At 34.8% G+C, this 24,635-nt stretch overlaps 1 protein-coding gene across 2 annotated transcripts in view; it reads left to right on the top strand.

The window, feature by feature from the left end:
* The window catches only part of TNKS (tankyrase), a 171,953-nt gene that overhangs the window by 43,240 nt on the left and 104,078 nt on the right, over positions 1 to 24,635 (top strand). For both annotated transcript variants that reach the window (XM_024765070.1, XM_024765071.1), the window contains exon 3: positions 4,569 to 4,664. In XM_024765070.1, the coding sequence (XP_024620838.1) occupies positions 4,569 to 4,664 (96 nt within the window). The remainder of the gene's footprint in view (positions 1 to 4,568; positions 4,665 to 24,635) is intronic.

The following is a 24,635-nucleotide window of genomic DNA, read 5'->3' as shown; positions in this document are numbered from 1 at the left end:
AACAGTGAGAGGCCCGCGTACTGCAAAAAAAAAAAAAAAAAAGAGTACGATGACTATGAAATACTTGCAAAACATTTTAACATAAACATAACTTCTTTTAAAATTGAGTGTCTGTTCATTGTGAGGAACAGTTTTAGACCTTTAATGTAGCTCTAAATTCACATAACAAAGAATTTACCATGTCTTAATAGGAGGGTTTCTGCCATTAAAAGTGAAAACTATACTTAAATGCTTTTTCGTAATTTACCGAAACGCCTTGCTACATTTTTAGCTTGGAAAATTCACATTGTTTCTATTTCTTCTATCTTCTTAAATCAGTTATTAGTGCCTGTACTTAAATATAATTTATCATAATAGCACTTGATATTTTTCTAGGAATTTGATAAGATGAGGCTTCACATACGTGTAGAAATATTTTCTAAAATGATATGAATGCTTAAATTTAATAGTTTTGAGGAATTAAATGAATCGATTTCAGTCTCTCCTGCATTGGTCACAGACTGAAGGCATGCTCCCTGAATCTGGCTCGCTGTAGCTGAATGTTTGCACCAGAAATAGGAAAATCACATGTCCTTCTTGCCATAGCTTTTTTGAAAATGTCATTTTGAATATTCTGATCTTACCTTGGGTTTAACTCTCTGTTATTACGCTAGCTGCTATATTTTCTCCACCCTTATAACTTCCAAAGGAGATAAATGGGTTTGAGTTATAGAGCCTAGACATTTGGGATTTGAGGTTTGATAATGCCCTAATTGGTTAAAGATAATACAAGGAGATTTTGAATGTCCGTCCACAGTAGTCTCGAATTTACTTACTGAATATTACTCAGATTTTAGTTTCCTTGTTTTTCTTTCAAACCTTAGTTTGTATATTGATTGTATATTCTGGGAACTTTGCTTCAGACATTTGTGCTACTTTTGAAGAAGAATCTGTTACAAGATGAATTTCTAATTGTATTATGTATCTGTAGTCATATTTTATTATTCCTTTTGGTAGCACAGAACTTTGAAAGCAACTTTTGAAGCATCCAGCATTGAGAGTCCTACATGTCACTACTTCAAGTACAGACTGACTGTCTTGAAAGCCATGGTTGTTATCCTTGCCCTATGTATGTGCTGTTCTTCTGGTATTAGAAAATAGTATCACACAGATCTTCATAGGGAATAGTGCGAAACAAATTTGACTTGAGGAATTGCTCAAGAAGTAGTTTGGTACTTTTTAGTATGTACCCTACAACTTTGATCATGGACTCAACTATTAATTTTGTTTTTGTTAAATCAAGTGTTAGGATAAATAAATTTTTTTTCCATTTTGATTAAAAGCGTAGGGAAGGAAAAGGGTCTGTTTGAGGCAAATCTTTCTTTTTTAAGATTTTAGATCTTAATGCTTAGACTGTAACTCTAAAGCATTATCAGGGATTTGAGGCCTATTCTAGATACATAGAAATCATTTATCTAGTCCAGGTCCTTCACTTTATAGACCTGGGAACTGGCTTAGTGCTTCTCAACCTTGTCTGGTCAGGGACCAGTTTTTTTCCTTCCCCAATGCATGGCAGGCCGATAACTCTGTAAACTACAATAAAGATGAGGTACTGGAAAAAGTAATTTTAAAATGACACACACAGTTTTAAATGTTTCCTCTTAATTTCTGTGGTTATCTCAATGTCGATGGATTACAGAGAGTTCGAGGACTAGAACAGTCCATGGACCACACTATGTCTATTCCTGCCCACACTTTATCTATTCCTGCCCAAGGTCGAGGTTGGCAGACTATGACCATGGGCCAAATCCAGCTCACCCCTTGTTTTTTGTATGTCCTGTAAGCTAAGAATTGTTCTTACATTTTAAATGATTTTTAAAATATACAATAATAACAATATTTTCTTATATATGAGAATTATACAGAATTCAAATTTTAATAAAGTTTTATTGAAACAGAGTCACACACATGCCTTTAAGTATTGTCTGTGGCTGCTTTTCCTCTGTAATGATGGGGTTGAGGCAAGGCTGAATAGCTGAGACAGAGACCATATGGTCTACAAAGCCTAATGTATTTTCTCTCTGGCCCTTTACAGAAAAAGTTAAGATCTGAAGGTTTGGCTCTAGGACAAAGCAATGAATTAGTAGTTAGTGGTAAAGTTGAGAGTACAAATACATTTTAAAATGTGCTTTAAATATTAGTATTAGCTGATATGTATTGTCAGGCTCTGTGCTTAGTACTTTTGATGCTATTTTTTGTTCCCATTTAATCTCCCCAGTGCTGCCCTTTTATAAAAGGTTAGGTAAGTTTAGATCCCTTGTGGTCTAGTTATGGATACCTTTATTGCTCCTAAAACTCTTAACTCTACTGAGTTTTGTGGGTTTTTTACCCATATCTGGTGAATTAAAATGGTTCGATTATTTTCTAATGTGGATTTTGTTATCAGCATCTGGTTTGGAAAATTCAGCTTCTTCCCTGTTGCTACATAACTCTGCAGTGATGTTTCTGTGTGTTCAGGTCCAATGAATGAGATGCATATGACTCAAAAATGTTTAGAAAACAGATATTTCTAGTGAAAAGATAACTCCTTTCAAAGTCAACTAAAACAAAGCAAAACTGCAACTAAGCTGTAATGGCAGATTTCTGTTGCAAAATAGCAAAGATATAATAGGTAAGGCTGAGACTTTAGGTGACTTTTGGAGGAACAATAAGGCTTTCTATGTTTTGCCTCTACCACGCATTAAGCTGCAAAGTAAAAGCTCCCACCATATTATCATCAAGGATTGTTAAACTACGTTCTTATACTTCTTGTTTAAAGTAGGTTCTGAAGTTCTCGAAGTATGCGATAAAAAAACTCAGATTTTCATGGTAGCTGTCATTTCTTTGTTTTCCTACTTTTTGCATGTGATCACTCAGCATCTAAATAAAGATATAGCGATAGCTGTCATCTTTACATTTGATACATGAGCTTGCTTCATGATAAAGACCCTTTACAAGCCAAATGTTCATGTTGGGATTTCTTCCTGGAATAAAAAATATATATATTGTTGTGAAAGCTTATTCATTATGATGAAAGAATAACTACAGTTTCACATTATGGTACTTGCTATTTTGTGCTACTTTTGTCACTTTATAAACATCTGGAAAAGAATTATGTTCATTGCTTACAGTCAAGAGTGAAAGTCTTAGCAAAATCTCACTGCATCTTTTCAAGCCATGGCTAGTTTTTGTTATCCCAAGTCTGAAAGTATCCGGGATTTAGTGCAAGAGATGCTGATGCACGCTGTCCCAGCAGCTGCGTCCCAATTCTAGATAAAGCTATTCCTTTGTACCTTATAATAAAGCCATCGACTAGATGGCTTATGTATTAAAGGGAGAAGAAGAGCTTTATAAAGCTCTATACTTATTAATAATGAGGCTTGCCTTCCAAATATTCCTAAAGAATGTATGTACTTTAGCATGGGACTGTTAATGAATGAAAATCTGGGACACATCAACAGTCATTATATATAACATGTCTTTAACCATTTATTTGAATTTAATATTTCTGCTTTGTTTTAAATTTATGCTATAGAATATTGGTAAATGGTAACAACTCCTGTTCTCTCCAGGAGTACACAAAGTGTTAGATTTGAACTGTTAGAATAACTTGTAATTGAACTTTGCTTATTAGACTAGTTTTTAATATATTTATTAGTTTAACCATTGGTTGGGTAGTGTTATAGCAACACCCGCCCTCCCCTCTCCACCATCCCCACCCTGCCCCTATACACACACATACCAGATGTAGTTGAGAAATGTTTTAGATTAATAAATTATATCTGGATTTTACTTAAACAGTGATTCTCTCTTTTGGAAGCCTACACATCTCAAAATTCTCTGTAGCTACTTTTTATCCAATATAGCATGTGTAACATTCATTCCTCAGCATATATCATAGTGATTGAATTTCTGATTCTAAAAATTTTTGATGGCCAGAATTATTGTGGAAGGCAGTTCCTTTCTGCAGCTCGGCTGCAGGGAACCAGAGTTGCATGCGTTACTGTGTCTGGTAAACTTCTTGGAAGCAAGCCAGTATGTTCTGATGCGTTTCCATACATGTAAGCAGTGAGCACTAAAAGGCTTGCACAGTATTACAGCTGTTCCAAGGCGAGGAAGCGGTGGGAAATTCAGCAGTGAAAAATTCAGCAGTGAAGCAGCAGCAGCAACAAGCAGCCACAGTGGTAGTAAAGACAGGGCAGGCTCATAGTGAGAGGATTTCACAGCGCGAGGCAGCGAGCATACAGCTCCCCATCCTTCTGCCTGAAGGAGGCAAACCCAAACTGTCTGTTGCAGGATTTTTCTAGTTTCGTGTTTATGATGTTAAGTCATGTGATTATACTGTACCACAAGTTGCCAACTTCGCTTTACTCTAGAGAGGATCCTTTGCTGCAGAGCTTTTTTTTCTTTTTCTTTCTTTCTTTTTTTTTCTTGAAAGAGAAAAAATTGTGCAATGTATGTTTATGCCTACACCATGCCGAGGCGGCACTTACCAGTAAATAATCTTTGTATCCCTGAGGTAAGATACTGTTTCTGCTTTCCCTGCACAGTGCTGCTGCAGCACGGAGCTGATCCAAACATTCGGAACACTGATGGGAAATCAGCCCTGGACCTGGCGGATCCTTCAGCAAAAGCTGTCCTTACAGGTAAGAAAACAGAGCTGCCCGATTATTTTATCTACTAGCTATTGGATCTATTTGCTTGCTTTTATAAAATCTTTATGGTCTGAATTTTATTTTCTTTTACTGATAAAAGCTCAACAAATATATATGCCATTATCTCTATTATTGATTTGTTATATTAACTGTTTTCGTTAATCGCTATACTGGCATAAGCATAAGCAATAGGATTGCTTATTATACTCAGAATTTCTGAGAATTACAGCATTAAATGATAATATAATTATTCATGCTTTGGACTTTTTTTTTTATGGTTTGGATTGTAATTTCCTGTACCTCATCTTCTCAGTTGATTCTTCTGAAGACCTTCACTATTGAGCAAGCAAGGGCATTTGTATTACTTTATAAAAGTAGTTTTGATCGGAAAGACAACCTGCTGCCTTATTGCTTACATCAATGGTTAAATAAAATATGATGCCGCTCCTCCCTTGCCACTCTGTTTATATTTTTATCATTATCTTCTCCCTTTTACCATGATAGCAAAGTACTTTTTAACTGAGGCAGTGGATTACCTTCTTTCTTCAGATAGTGAAAAAATTTTGGCTTAAGTATTGGTTTTATTAAGGCAAATGTCAGGAACCAACAAAGGACATGCTGGAATAGAAAGACTCTCTCAATAACAACATAGGAAATAATGCTATAAGTGATATGATATTGAGCAACCGTTTTCACTGATCTTCATTCGCAGAATGCTGCATTGGATCTATTTTTGTTTTTATTCTCAGCATCTGAGTTCTGCTGCCTTTGCCTTCTTTTACTTAACTGACATTTATAATTTGGAGCCTCTGTCACTGCAGTACTCATAGTATTGTTTTAGGTTGTATGAAAGTAAATGACTTTTAGCTTCCTTTTAAATTTGTCCAGGTTTGAAGAAAATAAATCTTTTATTCACTTTTGAGTCCATTTTTAACAAAGATTCTGAGGTGAATGGAAAATATCTATATACAGAAAGCTTTGAAAATATGTGGAATTTTGCTTAATTACTCTGCATGGAAAGACAACTTCCCTCAGTGTTAAAATTAACATAATCTCAGATAAATCAGAGTAATCTGATTTATCTAAATTAATAAGAGTTTAGGTGATTTGGTTGCTGAATCATGATAACATACACTAGAGGAATAAAGCTATTTTAAACCAGTGTAAAGAGGAAATTTAAATATAATTATAAAGTTTTAAATAATGAAGTTAAAGTCTGTAGCCTCAGGGCTGCTGTTTAGGTTCTGCAGCCTTTCAGTCTCTTCCTTTAGCAAAGCCCCGGGCAATGATTGCAGCCTTGGAGTGGTCTCTGACCAAAGGAGAAAATTCATAGTACTAGAGGGATATTATAAATGCTGACCAAGACTGTCTCTGTGTCTGTGTCCTCTATCTGACCTTTCCTTCTCTTCAATCCTCAACACCTGCCTTGTCCATTTGTTAGATTTGTCCATTTGTTCATTTAATGCAGCACTGCTTTAGATCCACTTTCACTTTTTTTAAAGACAAAGTTTGAATATAAGTTATGAACAGCAAGAAGCTATCTTCTAAGTGGAAGTGAATTTCAGGGGAGGTTATACTGGCTGTTAGTTTGGGAAAGAAATCTGGCAGAATAACTCATAGAGACCAAATCTTCCTGGAGGACAGATACCATGTCTGTTAAACTTCCCCGGAAAAGCATCTAGCACTGTATTTGGCTTAGATAGGAAGATATTAAATTCTTCTTGGTCATAATACTGAGCTCATTAATTGTTTTTTTCACAAATATGCTCTCTTGGAAATGACATACAACTTTTCAGATATGATTTAAAAGAAAAACATTCTAGTGGAAAATATAAGCTAATGATATTTACACACCCGTGTTATATAATGCAGTGAAATATATTCCAAAATGTTTTTCTGCCCATGCAGGTTCTCTTCTAAGCAGTTCTTTCCGATGGAAAGAATTCCATTCTGATGGAATTATGGTGGAAGTATTATTTCCAAAGTTAAATTTAAAAGATTGAGCAGTGATAAAAAGAGAATCTTTTGAAAGTCTTAATTTAGAGTTATTAGAGATTATTCTAGATGATGTGTCACTATTTTTATGCCAGATGTAGTTGTAGTACCATTACTTAACCTTGAGGGTGAAGTTTCTGTTCTTTATTTTTTTTGTCTTTGGGAATTTAATTGCCAAAGATGACTTCCAAAATTTTTTATGTTACTGCTTTTGTGCATTGGCTAAAATTATGTATAGATATATGTATACTCCTTAAAGGAAATTAACAAAGTGAAAATCTCTCTTACCTAATATTTTAAAATAAATAAATGACTAATACCCTCTTCCGCATAAAGAATGCATGAGGTTTTAGAGCTGTATAAAACAACAACATACCCTTAGTCTTACAGTTAAGGGAGCCCAGCATATAGCCATCTGCTTTGAATAGTGCACTTAGGTATTTTAAAGAGAATAATCAATTGGAAAGACTCATTAAACTCTTTGTTGAATTATTAAGTGAATGATTTGCTTAGAAGAGATCTTGAGGGTTTTTTGTTTGGTTTTGGTTAATGACTGAAGTTCTGGGCAGTCAACTGAAGGACTTAGAGGTGGTTTTGTTTGTTTATTTTTTGTTTTTTAGGAAACAAGGATAGGAAAAGCCTAAACAAGCCTTGTAAATTTCATTGAAGAGCAGTTTTGGTGTGTTATGATTATGGATTTTTTAAAAATTACTTATTTTGACCTTTTTTTCTAGGTATAAAAAATACATTTCATTTAGAAATTAGGGAAAATAGGAAAAGTACAAAAAAGAAAAAATTACTCATTATTCTACCACCTACAGAGAACATTCTGGTGTATTTTATTTATAACCTTTTTTTCTTAGTATACACACCCCACATTCTTCTTTCTCTTTAATCAAATCAGCCTTATACATTACACATATTGCTTAAAAATCTTTTTTTTAATTTAGTTATATGAATATTCCCAGAAGGTGCTAAGTATTTTTCTGCAACATGAATTTATAAATTTCGTGGTATCCTTCTATGGATATATTTTAGTTTTTTGAACTAATCCTCTAGTATTTACCATTTAGGTACAGTGTTTTCATCCTTTATTCTTCCTTGTGAATTTAGAGTTATTTTGTCAATTCCATTGGAATTATGCTTCTTTACCATATTCAGACTTAGCATCCACACACATGTATCTCTCTATTCCTGAATGAAGTATGTGAAGATTTGGTGAATGAGGAGCTTCCTTTTTAAAGGGCTGTGCTGCATGTGGTATTACTTTGCCAGAGCTACATGTAAATTAAAGGTGGTTGACAAAGGGAGTGTTCATTGAAGAGGATAAGGATGTAGGAGTATTTGTTAATCATGTAAAGGGGATTCTGTGAGGTGCAGTGGGAAGTTGGGTCATAAGAAGAGGTGACAGCAGATTGAGGCTGAGAGTTTGGTAAAGGATAGATGGCCAAAGGAGAGTTATCGCTGGCAGAACCGAGGATGACAGGGATGTAAAGTGAGTGAGTTTAGATGGTCACGAGGTTGCCAAGGTAATTCATCCCAGCAGTTTCCTAGTACATTTAGGGATAGGGGAATAAGGGAGAGGGATATATTTGCGCCAGGGTTTCTCAGGAATAAACTTTTGTCTGGATTCATTGCACTTCTGAGGAAATTCTAATCTGTGATTGATGGGCTGGCTCCCTTTCTAGAAGGAATCCGCTGTGGCTCAGGCTAGAGGCAATGTTGAGGGGTCTGGTATGTGCTTGCTGAGCCTGGTGTGTTAAATCAGCAAGATATATCTGGAATCCTATCTCTTTTTTGTTGTTCTTCTTCTTTACTGCTTCCTACTGCTTTTCAGATAAAATGAAAACCTTCAGCATGATCAGCGAAGACTTAAATGATCTGGACCCTGCCTCGGTAGGTTTGACTGCTAGGTTTTGCTTAAGCCAAAATTTAGGATTCCTTTCTTCTTCTCACGTTTCGAAAGCAACCTATCAGTAATTCAGGTCTACCATACTTTCAAATCCCCAGTCCAACCATTTCTTACCAGCTTCACTGCTCTAGCCCTTGTACACGCCTTTCGTCTTTCTTTCATGACAGCGGTAGCTTCATAATGGGTCTCTCTGCCTCCACTATAGCTGGAGTGGTCTTTCTAAAGCATAAATCAGTGCTGTGATTAGAAAATTCATTAATATATTCTCATTACCCCTGAATAAAATCCAGACTTTAACCCTAGCCGACCATGATCGGGCCCCTGCCTTGCATATCTCTGATCTTGTCCTGTACTGTGTTCTCCCGTGAGCTCTTTGCTTCAGCTACAGCTGTATGCTTGCTGCTCCTCACACAGATGAATCCCCTTTCTGTGTCTGGACCAACACGTGCTCTTTACTAAAACTGGGACAGTGCCCCAGAACTTCACATGGGTCATCAGTCAAATCTCCACTCAAATGTTCACTCCTCAGAGAAGCCTTCTTGTTCTCAATCCAATTAGCTTACTTCATTTTCCTTATGGATTTATTACTTATTTTCTTTATGGATATATGAAATTGCATTAGTTTGTTGTTGTTAATTTTTTGCCCCAATAGAATGCAAGCTTCACAAGGATTTGGGCTTTTGTCTCTCTTGCTCGCTTCCTTGTGCCCAGAACTTGGATGAGTCCATGAAACAATTGAATAAATAAGGACATCTAGGCTCTGATTACTGGTCACTGAGGGCAGCATATTTTCCAGGTCCTACAAGTACTCAATAGCTATTAATTGTTTCACTCTCATGCCATATTGTTTTCTTGATTTCACTTTCAGATTTTTCATCATTAGTATATAGGAATGCCAGAGATTTCTGTGCATTAATTTTGTATCCTGCTACTTTACCAAATTCATTGATTAGCTCTAGTAAATTTTCTGCTTCTTAAAAATGGTTTTGAATTGCTTATAGTCATGTATACCTCTTAAAACACAGTGCATTAAAGTTTTTCTTTTTTTTTAATTGGTGTGATGGGTAAGGTATCTATTGAGCCTTTTTTCAACAGATTTCTTGGTTAGTTCCTTTGCTTGAAAATATTCCAATTCTGGAAAGATCAAACTTCCTGCAGCTGTCACATCAGACTTCCAGATGTCACATCAGACTTCAAACCAAGGCCTAATTTTTACTCTTCTTTTGGTTATTGTTCTGTTAATGGGCTGTTTTGCACATCAGCTGTACTAGAGTGGAGCATATTGCCTTTCATGTGTAGTACATTTTTACTATCAGCCTCCATGACTGAAGACAGATTTCTCACGTCCTTAATTTGAACTTAAGTAATTATTTTTATCAGTTATTAGGAAGTCTGATAGTACAGTGTACCTCCTAGAAAACAAACCATGAAAGGAAATCCCTTACTTTTAAAGAAAAGCTATGTTTATCCACTTCAGTTTTATTAGGTGAAAATTATTGTTTAACATGAATTCCTGATTTAAAAAAACATTCCCTTTAGTATTAGAGCAAGAAAGTTAAAAATTGTCATTGAAATAAAACAGTGTGAACAGTCATTTTAAAGATGTGTTGAAAATGTTAATCCCTTAACTAATTGTTAAGAAAATTTTATTAATGGTTTTATCTGTCTATAATTTTGGACATGAGCAGGAAAATTAAGAGTTCGTTATTAAAAGTGATTGAAATACTTTTTTGAAACCTTAAAAATATGAAAAGGACTTAGGAGAGGAATATAAAAGTAGTACCTTTTTAAAATGACCATATCTGACATAGGTCACCATGATTTAAATTTTAAAATGTTATTTGCATCTTGAACAAACAGGTCAAAGGTTAACCTGAAGCTAGTTCATTTCTTCTTTTTAGCACCTGTTCAATTCATTTAGTAGTTTTTATTGAATTGTCTTTTAGGTTACTTGCAGCAAGGCAAAGTTTTTTTTTAGAAGTTAGCTTTATGTAAAATACAGTAATAATAATAGCAGCTGACAACTCCTGAATGCTTCTGTAAGCCAAGACCTGTTCTAAGGGCATTGAATCCTCATAACACTAGGAGATAGATACTATCACTGTACCTTTTTTTACACCAGAAGTTAGGTTACTTTTACAAGTTCACAGTCCTTAAGGGAAATTTTTGGGATCTGAACTCAAGCAGTTTGGCTCTAGAGTTCAGTATTCTTATATATGCAGAATCAGATTTTTTAACCCACTCATTCATTTAGAAGGATGTGGTATAAAACACGTTTGAAAAATTGGGCTGACCCATAAATTCAGGGCTTAAATTCAATCCATTAATATAATGTTTCTCTACTTTCTTAGCTTAAAGATTGTTCGTTTCAAAAAGAAGAAAATTTACCTGATTAATATTACCTGCAAGATTTATCATTGTATTATTATAAGAAAATGACTTACTTGGATAATAAATTGATTTATCCAACTTTATAAATTATGTTCTTAAGTCTTTGCTCTCTAGGCAGCAGGCTTGAAAAACATTCATTTGAAATATTGAGAAAACAGTATTTAGAAGTGTCGTGTTGACTTAAAAAATGCATAATGTGAGAGTTATGAGTTAATTTTTATTTGGGGCAAAATGAGGACTACAGCCTGGGAGATAACTCTGAGAGATAGCTCTCAGATGACTCTGAGAAACTGCTCCAAGGAAATGAGGGGCGGAGCCAGGATATATAAGAGTTTTGCAACAAAAGGACGGGTAGTCAAAAGATTATCTTCAATTAAAGAAAACCAGATATCTCAAGTTAAGGAATTTAGCGCTTTTCTATGTATGGGAAGATGCAAGAGTCTGGGCTCACTGAAGTCATTCCTTTGATATGCACCTCAGCTTTCTGGGGCCAGTATCCTGTATTTTCACAAACCGAGTTTTCTCAGGGCTCACTGCAGGGAGTGGCTGCAGTCTGATGGCTGCTAGATGGCAGGTATTCTTTTCAGCTCTGAGTTTCCTCAGGGCTCACCGGCTCATGTTGGAGGGTTGCAATCCTTGATGACTGTGACATCCTTTGTTTATTGATATGGCAAGAAGTATTCCACTTATAAATATTCCATTCCATTTATAAATATTGCATTTATCAGAAGCTATAAGGAAAGATATAATAATCAAAATGTTTGAACTATTCAATTCATAATGAATAAGAGGCAGCTCAAATAGTTTTAAGTGTGTACGCCTTAAATGAGTTACAGATAAGATAGTTAGACATAAATATATGGAATGGGAGAGAATAGAAATTTTCTGTTTAGATAACCCAGAATTCTAGTATTTCACCCTCTTCCCATCAACCTTTTGTGTAATTAAAGCCAGCAGGCCTACTTTAATGATCATTAAAACCAGCATGATCATTTAACTCATCAAAAATGACATATTTGTGAAGCATAATATCTTGTTAGTGTGTACTCTGAGAACAACTGTCATTTTCCCTAGTAAACTGTAGCAACCTTATAGCATTTTCATTGCAATTTATATTAGAGCTTCAACTACAGCCAAATTACTGTTTTAAATGGTTCTTTAAAATTTTCTTATAATAATTACTGTTAACATTTGCTTTCTTAAATAGAACGTGTGACATTAGAATTCATTAATGCTTTAGTATTGTAAGGGTTAATGAAATTTTCATTAAACTTTCATTTTGACATAATTGTAGGTTCACATGCAGTTGTAAGAAATAATACAGGGAGGTTCCCAGTACCCTCTTTATTATTTTTCCTTAGTGGTAACATCTTGCAAAACTGTAGTATGGTATCACAACCAGAATATTGACATTGATGCACTCAAGGTACAAAACATTTCCATCACCAGAAATACCCATTCTGTAGTTTTCCCTACTTGTAATGTCTTTATTTTGGTATTAAGGTAATGCTGGCTTCATAGAATGAATTAGGAAGTGTCCCATCTGCTTTTATTTTCCGGATGAGATTGTTTTCTAGAAGAAATTATTTCTTTTATAAATGTTTGGTAGAATTTACCAGTGAAACCATCTGGGCCTGGTACTTTATTTTTTGGAAGATTATTATTCATTCAGTATCTCTAATAGGTACAGGGCTAATTAGGTTATATATTTTTTCCTTGTGTGAGTTTTGGTAGCTTATGTCTTTCAAGGAATTTCATCTAAGCTGTCAGATTTCTGTGTGTAGAGTTGTTTGTAGTTTTCTTTTGTTAGATACCTTTTAATGTCTGCAGAATCTGTAGTGATAGCCTCTGTTGCATTCCTGATAACTGGTAATTTGTGTTTTCTCTTCTGTGTTACTAGTGTTTCCTAGAAGTTTGTCAGTTTTATTGACCCTTTTCAAAGAACTAAGTCATTGTTTTATTGATTTTTTTTTTTTCAGTAATGTTGATTTCTGTTCTTATGTTTATTATTTCCTTCTGCTTACTTTGGGCTTATTTCACTCTTTTTCTTGGAGTGGTAGTTTAGAAAATTGATTTGAGACTTTTCCTCTTTTCTGATATATGCATTCAGTGCTATAAATTTCCCTCTAAGTACGACTTTGGCTGTATTCCACAAATTTTGATACATTCTATTTTTATTTTCATTCAGTTCAATATATTCTTTTCTAATTCTCGAGACTTTCTCTTTAACCCATGGTTAAATACTTTCTCTTTAACCCATGGTTAAATATTTAGTAGATGTATGTTGTTTAGAATCTAAGTGTTTGGAGGTTTTTCTATTACCTTTTTGATATACCTTCTAGTTTGATTTGATTGTGGTTAGACAACACTTGTTATGTTTTCAGTTCTTTTCATTAAAAAATTTTTGTTTTATGGCCCAGAATGTGGTCTATGTTGGTATATGTTAAATGGGCATGTAAAAAGAATGTGTTTTGGCTGTTATTGGATGGAGCGTTCTATAAATGTCTCTTCCATCCTGTTCGTTGATGGTGTTATTGAGTTCTTCTCTATCCTTGCTGATCTTTTCCCCACATGGCCTTGACTGACATCACAGGAGGAGAAGAGGGGTGACTTCGTTACCATTGGGCTGTAGTGAAAGTTTGTGGCAGTCTGTGGTCTCCACCAACACTGTGGTGAGGAGGGGCTAATTGTTACCTGGCAGAGATAAAGACTTGTTTCCTAGTGAGCTTGCAAATTTAGACTCATCACAGGCCTTTGCTTCATGAGTAGGGGTAGAGCCACAGTTTTTTTGTTTTTGTTTTTCTGGGTTGTTTTTGTTTTTTGTAGTATTTGACTGGAAGAGGCAGTTATTGTCTAAAGGTTTTCTGTCATGTCAGACTTTCCCTTTCCTGGCCCTTTGGCTTGAGAGAACAGGCTTTTGTTTGTCTGCACCTGTTGGCATTTTCTGAGTTGTCAGCTTCTTCAGCTCTTAAGTCTGTATATATGGGGCAAAAAGGACTTGAGAACTCACCACCATGAGTCATTCCTTGGGTACCAAGGTCCTTAACTGGTCTGCCTTCTTCTGTCCACCATTGAGAGTCTTCTTATATATATTTTACATATGATGTCTAGGTTTTTTTAGGTGTACTTAGTGGGAAGAGTACAGAAAAGTACATCTACTCCATTTTCCTAGAAGTAGTCTTGAAACTACTTTTGATCAGTTATTACTATTTGGAATCAGTCATTTCTCATATGTATACTCTGAGGATTTAAGCATTGAGTGTAACTACATGAACAATAGGCGTTTCGGTGGCATGCTTATTTCTCTAAATCTACCTGCTGATCAGAAACCTATATTTAAGCAACTGTGAGTTATGAGGGGTATGATTGGACTCTCAGTACTATTCACATAGTACTGCAGAGAACTTAATTGTTTAATGCATTAGCTTTTTATAGGTGAATAAAAAGCAAAATTATGATTTTAGCATTTACAGCTGAAATAATTGTGACTAAAAGTAAAAGTTATCAACAGCTTGCTGCTTTATCAGTTGGTAACTGGTAGATAAGCCCATAGTCCCCTCCTTCATGATCTTCTTTCTGTGCTGTTCATTATTTCCATTTACTCTGGCTCAGCCCTAAGGTTGGAATAGCCCAGTAGCCAGTATTTTCCTAGTTTATCTAATGTAGGAGAATTATTTTTCTGAAAATTTAAAAAGTCATTGAAACACATGGCATGAGGCTTTATTATTTAAAAAATGAGGTGTCCCTGAATAGTGGAGTAAAGGGAGTAATTGGTAATTATTTAGGATTAAAGAGGCTTTGTAATTAAAGTAACTAACTTAGTGTTGGAGAGTTTACTGATGGAATTTTTGCAGAATACCATCTTTTCCTGCTGTACTCCAGCTTTGTCAGTGTCCCTGCTTTACCTTACTCATTCATAAGGCTGAGGAAACTGGAGCAGGGTGTGATGGTGCAAAAAAATATAGGTTGACCTAAAACAAAAACCTTCTTTGAACAGACACCCACTTTTGTGCCTGGTGTTTTCTAGCAGAACTTGCCTTACACCTACATTTTCCTACCTTCCAACGTGCTGTTTAAGCAGATATCAATGAGGAACATGTGCTAACTGGTAGGAAGAAGCGAATGAGCTGTGTATACATATTTGCTTAGGGAGCAGTTTCTCAAAGCTTTGGACTAGGATGGTGGTGACCTAGGAGGCACTGTGCTCTTCCTAACCCTTTCCCCACTTTACGGAGGAAAAGCTATCACTAGCAGCAGGTTCGTGGCCGTACTGCAAGACTGCAACACTGGCTATATAGCACAGTTACACGAATTTTTGGAATCAAGAATATCTGCATTGGAATGTCACTTCTGCTGCCTACCAGTTGTGTAGACTGGAAAGTTACTTTGCGTTTTGAAGCCGCAGTTTCCCAGTTTCCCAAATTCCATGAGGAATTTCCTTTAGCGGTAGGTTATTAAGACCAGATGAGCCATAGATCTGCATCAGTATGATTAGGAGGGTGTGGTAGAATTCTGCTCCTCTAAGAGGTGTTGATTCCCTTGTCTCCCTCCTCTCCCACTGCCCATCCCCAAGTCTTCACATGTCTAATTTAGCTTGATGAAGAAAAGAGGGCATAGTTATTCTGTTTGGTGGAACAGAAGATGTTTGTTGTGTTTCTAATTCAGGAAAATGAATTAGACATACATTCATTAAATATATTAATATAAGGAAAGATGGGAAGTAAGGAAACTGCCCTGGAGCAAATTGTAGTAATTCAGGCCTGAGAATGAAGCGAAAGTAGAATGAAGGAGAAAGAAGTAGAGGAAGAAAAAGGGGTGGGTCCAAAATACATGAAAAGCACAGATCTAGCATAATAACAGTATACGTGTACTTAACTTTTAAATTTATTTAGGATATTTGAAATAGACTAGCTGATAGTTCAAATATTTGTGAGTATGTTTAGAAAGAGCTTCTTATATTTCATTGAAAAAATAGATGCCATCAAATAAGAAGTTAGTGCTATGACCAGTTCCACCAGCCTAGCTACATCTGTACTCAGATACTCTGCATTCCTTCTTACTACAATGAAAGAAGCATGCTGCTTCTGGCTAAGGTCAGCCCTCTTCTGATTTTGCTCTGGATCCTATCCCATCTCACTTACTCAAGGACCTGCAATTATGTTCTCCCTATTGGCTTATATCCATTTGCATATAGGCAGATTCTAATAGCTCCCACTTTAAAAAATAAAGTAAAAACAAAATTGTTTTCTCTTGATCGCCGCATCACTCTCTAGGCACCCATTTTTCTGCTTTCCCTGCAGAGCATAAAGAGTTTGCTCGTGGGTTCTGTCTGTTTTCTTACTTCTTATTCTAAACTAAACTTACCTGGTCCACTTTTTGTTCCTAACCACTGTACTGAAATATTTTCTTTTTTCTCCCCAAGTTTATCAGTAAACTCCATCATCTATGTATATTCCTCCCACACACACAGTGGTCACTTCCTTGTGCAGCCTCTCAGCAGCATTCAGTATAATTTCCTTTTTGAAATAGTCTCCTTGTGCCTTCCAGGATACCGTAATACTATTATTTTTCTCCTCCATGAAGCAGTATATACATACTCATGAGCTTTTCTAAATTTCCATACAGTTATATGAGGCCATTATTAATTTGATCTTTTAACGAAAATGGCTTTTGATTCTTTTGATTCTTATGAGGCTATTATTGTGTTAGATGTTTTTGCTGAGTATTAGAAACCTCCTGTCTATCAATATGTTGATTTCAGATGTTTCATTTTAACACTTAGCTAGTTCATAAAGCAGTTTCCATAACATTATTAAACACCTATAATTTTTATATAGCAAGAATCCTCTTGTGCTTCTGAAGGGTGTCAAAAGGGATATTCCACGGCTGACCTCTGTCCCCACCCCCAGCCATGACATTGTCACAGTCAAGAGCCATTTTAGGGTGTTTTAGGGTAGACAAAAGATTGAGAACCATCCAAGACTGAGGACACTCCTGCTCCAGTGTGATATGATCTTGGAGGGTGTATTTTCACTTATTTGCTTAGGGGTCATAAAATAGACTGATGAGAAAGAAGCCATTGGTAATTATTTTATGGTAAAGCCATATTTTATGGATAAATAAATTAAAAGATAAATCTGTCTTCTGCTTTAAAATATCTCATTCATTCCAACCTACAAAATTTTAAGTTTTATATTGGTAAGCCTGTTCTTATTTAATTTTTTTCCTTTTTCTGTTTTTGATTTTTCATCTTACTTCTTCAGTTTCAAAAGACTTTTCCAAAATAGTACTAAAACAAAATCTAGCAGTGTTGGTTGTGTGTGTGTTTTTTTTTTTTTTTTTAAGAAAAAGGTGACAAGTTTTTAAGAATTTTCAACATGAATCTAACTGTAGAATGCAGATGTAGTTATTATAAAAGGGCATCTGAAATGGCAATGATGCATGCTTCAAAGGTTGACTCATTTTATAAATCTTATGGAAAAGGGGAGATCAGCATTGGCTTGTATGTTCAAAAGTAATCAAATTCTACATTAAAATCTTTGAAAAGGCTTTGAGTAGATCATTAGTGACAGTTTTATGTGTTATTATTGTTTATATCCTGAGAGAACTTAATGATATTAATAGTTGAAACTTGTAATTAGACCTTTGGTAAGTAGAAAGATGACAGATTTCATACTAAAATAACAATGAAATTTTTACAGTTTATACTGTTTAATGCAAATTCAACTCTCATTTTTTGCCTCAAAATTGCATTCTAAAGCATTGAGCAAACAGAAACTATTGAACCACCTGCATTTCAAATAAATAACCACACTAAAGGAAATAAAGAAGAACTAGTCTAAGTAACTTTTGAGCACAGTTCTTTGACTTTATACCTTCAGTCTAGAATGGGGTAAAAAGGGCAATTTCAAACAAACCCTCACTTCCTTCTATTAAGTTGTTTTGCAATAATATGGTATAGTAATTCTGAACCTGTTTTAGGTGTATTGTAAGATTGAGTAAATGTGTTGGGAGTAAATGAGTTAAGAGTTATTTGAAAAAAAAATAACTGATCTCAGGACTAGATTGGGGAAGGTATTAGATGAGCCTGGAATATCTTATTATGCTAGAAAGTAAGGAAGTGCTCAAAAAAATAACGGGGGCATTTCTAAAGGACATAGGGGCTTGTCAGAAGGACATCTTGAAGGGGCTCCCACTGAGCAAATCTAGGACAGTTTGACCATCAAAATAAATAATGAGAGTAATGGATTATAACCCATTAGATAAAACAGGAATAGATATGTTCATACAGTGATAATAAATGAGTGAGTGGGGAGCGTTCTTTCTCACTGTTAGAATGCGCATTGATAAATGTGGAGGAACTGTTGAAATTGGAAAATCACCATTTGCAACCATCACAGTAGACTGGCTAAGACAAGAATCCTTAGTGGATGCTAAATCTCAAGGACCAGATCCGATGAGGAGCAGGATGTTTGCGTGGTTCTGAGTGTGGCTGTCGATAGATGGATTATTACTTGGGGAAAACAGTAACTGTACAGTGGAGAAATCTGATAATACCTTTACTGGGGAAGCAAAATTAATATAATCAGTGAGAGTCAGATAAACCTTGCATGCTGTCAGATGTAATACCTGAGAAGGACACAACATCTCTCATGTTGTATTCTAGCCAGGGATGCATAACTAAATCTCACCGGGAGACATTAGACAAACACAAATTTAGGTGCATTCTACAAAATAATTGGCCTGTATTTTTCAAAAATGTCAGTGTCATGAAAGACAAAGGCTCAGGAATTATTTCAAATTAAAAGAGATTAAAGAGACATGACAACTAAATGCAAAATACATGATCCTGGACTGGAGGGGGAAAATGCTATAAAGGATATTATTGGAACAATAACAAAATTGGAATATGTACACTCTATTAGATAAAAGTATTGTACTAATGTTAAATTTCCTGAATTTACTTACTATACAGTGCTTGCGTAAGAAAATACCGCGTTTCTAGGAAATAAACACTGAAGTAATAAAAGGCAAAGAGACATGATGTATTGCAACCTTCTGAAATGGTTTAGAAAATTATTTATTGCTTCTACATACATACGTAGAGATATAGAGGGGAAAGAGAGAGAGGATATAAAGAACATGGACAAAATATTAAAAATTGGTAAGTCTGGGCAAAGAGTATATAGGAATTCTCTGTACCTATTTTGCAGTTTTTCTCTGTGTTGGAAATTATTTCAAATGAAAAGATTTTAAAAATTATCACTCTGGGCAAAAAAAAATGTGACAGTTTGGTTAATAAATTATACGGTCACCCTGTACTATTTTTTTCTACTTTTCATCCTCATATAGTCTCATTTTTTGAATTACTAATGTTTAGGAAAAGCTCAATCTTTTTTTTTCTTTACATTTTACTTTTTTTTTTTTTTTTTCTTAAATCTTTTGGCTGCACTGCGCGGCATGTGGGATCTTAGTTACCCAACCGGGGATCGAACCCGCGCCCCCTGTATTGGAAGGTGGATTCTTAACCACTGGACCACCAGGGAAGTCCCCTCTTTACATTTTACTTCTAGCTACATTGGTGTCCTTTTCTGTTTATTACTGCATCAAAATTAAATGCTTGTTTCTTTTCTGTGGATGAAGTTTCCTTGTTTTAGATCAGAACACCATCTTATGGGCATTGTTAGAATTGTTAACTTTCCTTGTTTTCTGTCTTGTTCTGAAGGAAACTCTTGGGCATTAAATTTGTTGAGATTGTTTTGAAACAAATATCCGTACCCTTTCGTCTTTCTCCTCCGCCCTCGCCCCCGCCCCCGCAAGACCACAATAGACTCAATGTTCCTGTTTGGGTGAGAGTATATTCACTCTGGTTCTTTGAGGATACATGACCTTAGTGGGCACAAGGTGGGTACTAACTATTTCCTAGGAAGCTTTTTAATCAGATTAGCCTTCTTGTGCTTCTGACTGTGATAGGTGGGTGAACAGTATTTTCTTTTCTCAGGGAAAGGGTCAGGTTTACTTAGAATGTCAATAACTTAGAGTATCTTAAAATTATGTGTTTGATAATCAGCCTCTGACAGTTTTAGAATTGCTAGATTTCTTTTGATGTGGACATTGAAAGTCATCTGAATTGATAGCCTGACAGGGCATGGAGAGAAATACAGTGAATTATGTGCTCAAGTGTTTCTGAATGAAAGGGGGAAATATAATCAGAAATAATAATGAGTACTGTTTTTTATAGGTGGGAATTTCTTTTAAAAGAAGTAGTTATTAGGAGATTAATTAGACAGTACTAGATAAGGAATGCTTTACAAATAGGCTGTCCTTTGATTTGTGGATTATCAGAACTCGTCACCTCCAGTTTGTATCTCTTTTCTTTCTGAGGTGGGTAACATTCTGTGTATGAGTTTTTATTTATGTCCTTTCCCTCATGTTTTTTTCTTTGTGGGGAAAAATTCATTGCTCCTTATAATTCTAGTTATATGTATTTAGCTTCAGTGTTTAGAAATAGGGCCCAGGTGAGTGAAGAAGAATCTTTTTTTCTCTATTGATGTTCTAATCTTCCCATATGTTGTTTTCCCATTATTCTATTATCCTCCATTGCACTGAAATGAATGCAAAATGAATGATATATTGCTTATGACAAGACATAAAAATGACTCTTGTTTTTAAGAAGTTATTAGAATGCCAGTGGCAATAACAGACATGGGAGAGTATCCTATTCTCCAGAAGAGCGACCGATTTTGTGAACTTGTTTGCAAAATAAGTCTTCTTTCATTTTTAAAACTTAATAAGGAAAAATAACTGCTTGCCTATACTCTTTGTAAAACAGAAAGAAAAACCTACCAAATGGTAATATTAATGATGGTTTATAGAAGAAAAGGCTAGCCAAGAATGTAGAAGGAAAAGAAATTCGATTAAGAATGGAAGCAATATTTAAATGCTTTATGCTTAGTACCATCATACCAGAAGTTTGTGATTTTACTCATTTCTTTCTCTTAAGGGTATATTTTTATACATACTCTTCTTGATATTTTAATTCTTAACCAGAGAACATTTGACACTTAAAGGACTAGGACTTCATAGAAAGTTCTTGGATCCTTTTATATTTCCCTACGTTTACCTTAATCATGGCTCTCAGTGTCAATGTTACTTACTGTCTCCATTACTTAAAGTACACTTTGGGCCAAATATCATGCTTAAATGTTGTGGGTAGTACTTTGAATTATTGCGGGTTTTGGACCTAAAGATCTAATCTCCTGGAGAAGAAAATAGCCGTGATCATACAGACACACACATACATTTTACATGATTACTTTTTTTTTAAGAACAAAAGAATAATGTTACTGAATGATAGTTTATATATTTTGTTTCTGAAAGAAAAGAAAATGGCAGACATTATTCAACATACTTTTTTTCTTTAGGTCCTTATGTGATGCTTTTCAGAGAAAAATGGTTAACAAAAGTTGAGATGCTCTTTTTAAAAATGATTTGACCAAAGAATGAAAGTAAAGATAGTCTTTCCTAAGAAGTATTTGAAAATGTGAAGTAGAAAGGTCTTTTAAATGTGTTAGAAGCTATAAGAGCAGAAAGGAGAATGGCATATTTTTTGGAATAGAAAAAATAGGAAGTGAATGTACATACATTGTAAAATTGGTGCCCAGATCACAGAGCTAAAGAACATGTAAAGGAATGAATGATTGCAAACTTTCTATAAACCTATTAAAGGATGGAAATGAGGTAGCTATGTCCTGAAAATTTTACTCGTAGAGAATAAAGTGAGTAAAGTCAATCGTGTAAATGTTCTCAATGTTGTTATTTAAAGCAAATCAGAATGCTACTTTATAGATTCTTCAAGGTTAAAATTCAGGAACACTAGTCTATTTTTTAAAATAGACCTATCTTTAATTGGTCTGAAAATCAGTTAAGCTTTCAAGTAACCCACATTTACAAACTGTAAGTTGTTTAAACATAAGAAGAACAGCTTATGAAAAGTTTTTATTGGTAGGATGTGAGAGCAGCTTTCTTTTGATTTTGACCAATCATTTCTCTGTGGGCTAAAAGAAATGAAATGTATTTTTTCAATTGAAATGATGAAAGTATATATGATCACTTTACAATGTATTTATTACATAGTAGATTTTTTTTTCATTCTACTGTATAATCTTGTTCACTAATTCCTTACTTGTTTGGCTATCTGGGTTTTACTAAGTATTTTTCAATGAAAGACCTTATATCTTTTAATGATGTAGGATAACATGTATTTATTATGTTTTATGTGTTTAATGAAGTTCAATAACTTTTGTATTTACCTGATTTAATTAAGTGAGCTTAATTAACCACTGAGGCTATTCCTCAGAAACTATGGTGAGTTCTTAGTGTCATAATTAGGGAATTTTGCTTTGTGTTATGAGTCTACTGCTTAAGGGCTTGAACTGAAGAAGGTGCACAAGCAGAAGGACTTCTTTGAGTAATTGCAGTCCCTATACTTAGAATTTTTCATTCATTTTCCTTAAGACACTCATTTACACATATGTCTTCCAGTAAACTCTATAAAGCTTGATGTCCCAACACAATTAGGAAAGATCAAGAGCAGTGGGAGATGTGCTCTTTATGTATTCAACAAAGGATAATTGCAGAAAAGCACTGTAGACCTCTGTAAATCTTTCCTACTACATCTGAATTCTTTAGCTGAAGAGTACTTATGCAGGGAATACACCAAAATATCTCTCTGGTAATTTTGGTATTCCTACATCTTGATCTTGCCAAGGTTAGGTTTATCCTTAAATACCTGGCTATATATTTGAATTATTTATTGGAGAATCGTTCACCCCTTGAACATTTTTAGTTAGACTATAATATTGGAAAGGAACTAAATCACTGCCGCCATTACATTCAATAATCTATTGGTTTTATGGATGGCAATGATAGGCAATTAAATTTGGCACAGTAAGAGTTCCCAAAGACAAGTTTATTATTTTTTTCACTTGTAAATTTTTGCTCAGATAATCAGTAGAAATAATTTTTTCATTATCAATTAAATGTTCTTTTTGAGAAAGAAAATAGCACCTTATAAATGGGAACTGTTGTGACACATCTAGGCCGCAGACAAAAACAAGGTCATTGTGAACTCACAACATAGCAAACATCTTCTTCAACTGGCTAATATGAGTGACAGTGGCTTTTTTACCCAGCCGTAGAATTGCCCCCATTTTCTAATACAATCTAGAACAAACCTTTGCTTCCTTATATCCTCCCCTGAAATCTCTTAACTAGCTCAAAAGCTATAATGGATTCTAACATACTCTTACCGAGGTGCCTACGTTCCCCATGGCCTGTGTTCTCTCCCTCACTGTAACAAGTAACGTCCCAGCTTGTTCAACGATAGCTGTGTTCCTAGTGGTCTTTGGCTGGAGGGCATCGACACTTTCCTTAAAGATACTTCTTAAGGTACAAATTATTCCCCTAACACTTAAAAGTCGAATGCTTTAACTTTTTGTGTATATATATTCAATTCAGCGTGTTTGTTAGTACTTACATGTTAAGACATTTTGATAGCTGTTAAGTATATAAGGATAAATAAGACACTGTCTCTGCGCTCTAGGAAATTTCAAACTGAGCCATTGTTATGTTTTCACGTGTTAATAACAGTGAGTCTGATTTATTTATAAACCTCTTTCCTTTATAGATTATACTCATTTTTTACCATGTTTCAACTGAAGGAAAAAGAAAATGCTTGAAAATTTGTTAACTTTGTGTAGGGTATGGAATTCTGGTTACCTTTGCCTAATATCTTGACAAGGGCTAAATTTTTGGAACTTATTCACAAGAACTCTAGTGCTACAGAATTTATAAAATAAACTCTTACCGAGAATGCATTTGTGTGTATGTGTGTGTGTGTCAGAGAAAAAGAGACAGGGAGAGACTGAGAGAGACATTTACTTTGTAACTCAGTCATAATGATTTACACAGAACCACCTGATGGCCAGTTATGATGATATAGTATGTGCCTTTCCTAAAAGAACTTCTGGAATTACTGTTAGTTCCAACATCTGCCCCAGGATATATCTATCTCCACAAGTCATTTTCAGTAAGATGTGAAAGTTTCTCAGTTCAGTCTATGTCATGAAAACTATAGGTCTTCATCTCACACAAAGAGAATGAATCTTAGAGAATGAATCTTAAAGTGTTTCTTAGTTTCACTCTTCAACAAATAACCTTGCCAAGTCTTCTTATATTCCAAGGCAAATCAGTGGGCCGCCGGGATTTAAAATTTTTAACACTTCCAAATGGCTACAGATATTTCTTTACAAACTGCATATAGAAATGTTTGCCTTAAGTCTTCTAAGATTATCAAGATGAGAAAACATTAGGCTGTCAAGAAGCTGAAAATAACTTACTGAAATTTTATACTAACTCACTCTTAGGTAGTCCTTGTCACGATTCTTGGGTAATTGTTTGCAGAAGCCTTTATACAAATGGCTGGTTCTATCAATTAAGCCACATTTACTCAAAATGAATACATAGTATTTTTTGCTAGCACAGAATGAGAGCTTATGTGGGAAGAATCACTTTCAGTATTTGAATGGTGCTAGTTACCCTTAACTATAGCTTTCTCCAAAATGGATGTATTATTACATAATCACAAATTAGAAATGTTAAAT

Source organism: Neophocaena asiaeorientalis, unplaced genomic scaffold (assembly GCF_003031525.2).
Source record: "Neophocaena asiaeorientalis asiaeorientalis breed wild unplaced genomic scaffold, Neophocaena_asiaeorientalis_V1.1 scaffold14, whole genome shotgun sequence".
Lineage (NCBI taxonomy): Eukaryota > Metazoa > Chordata > Mammalia > Artiodactyla > Phocoenidae > Neophocaena > Neophocaena asiaeorientalis.
Note: the sequence above shows the minus strand (reverse complement) of the source record. Positions and strands in the feature narration are given on the sequence as shown.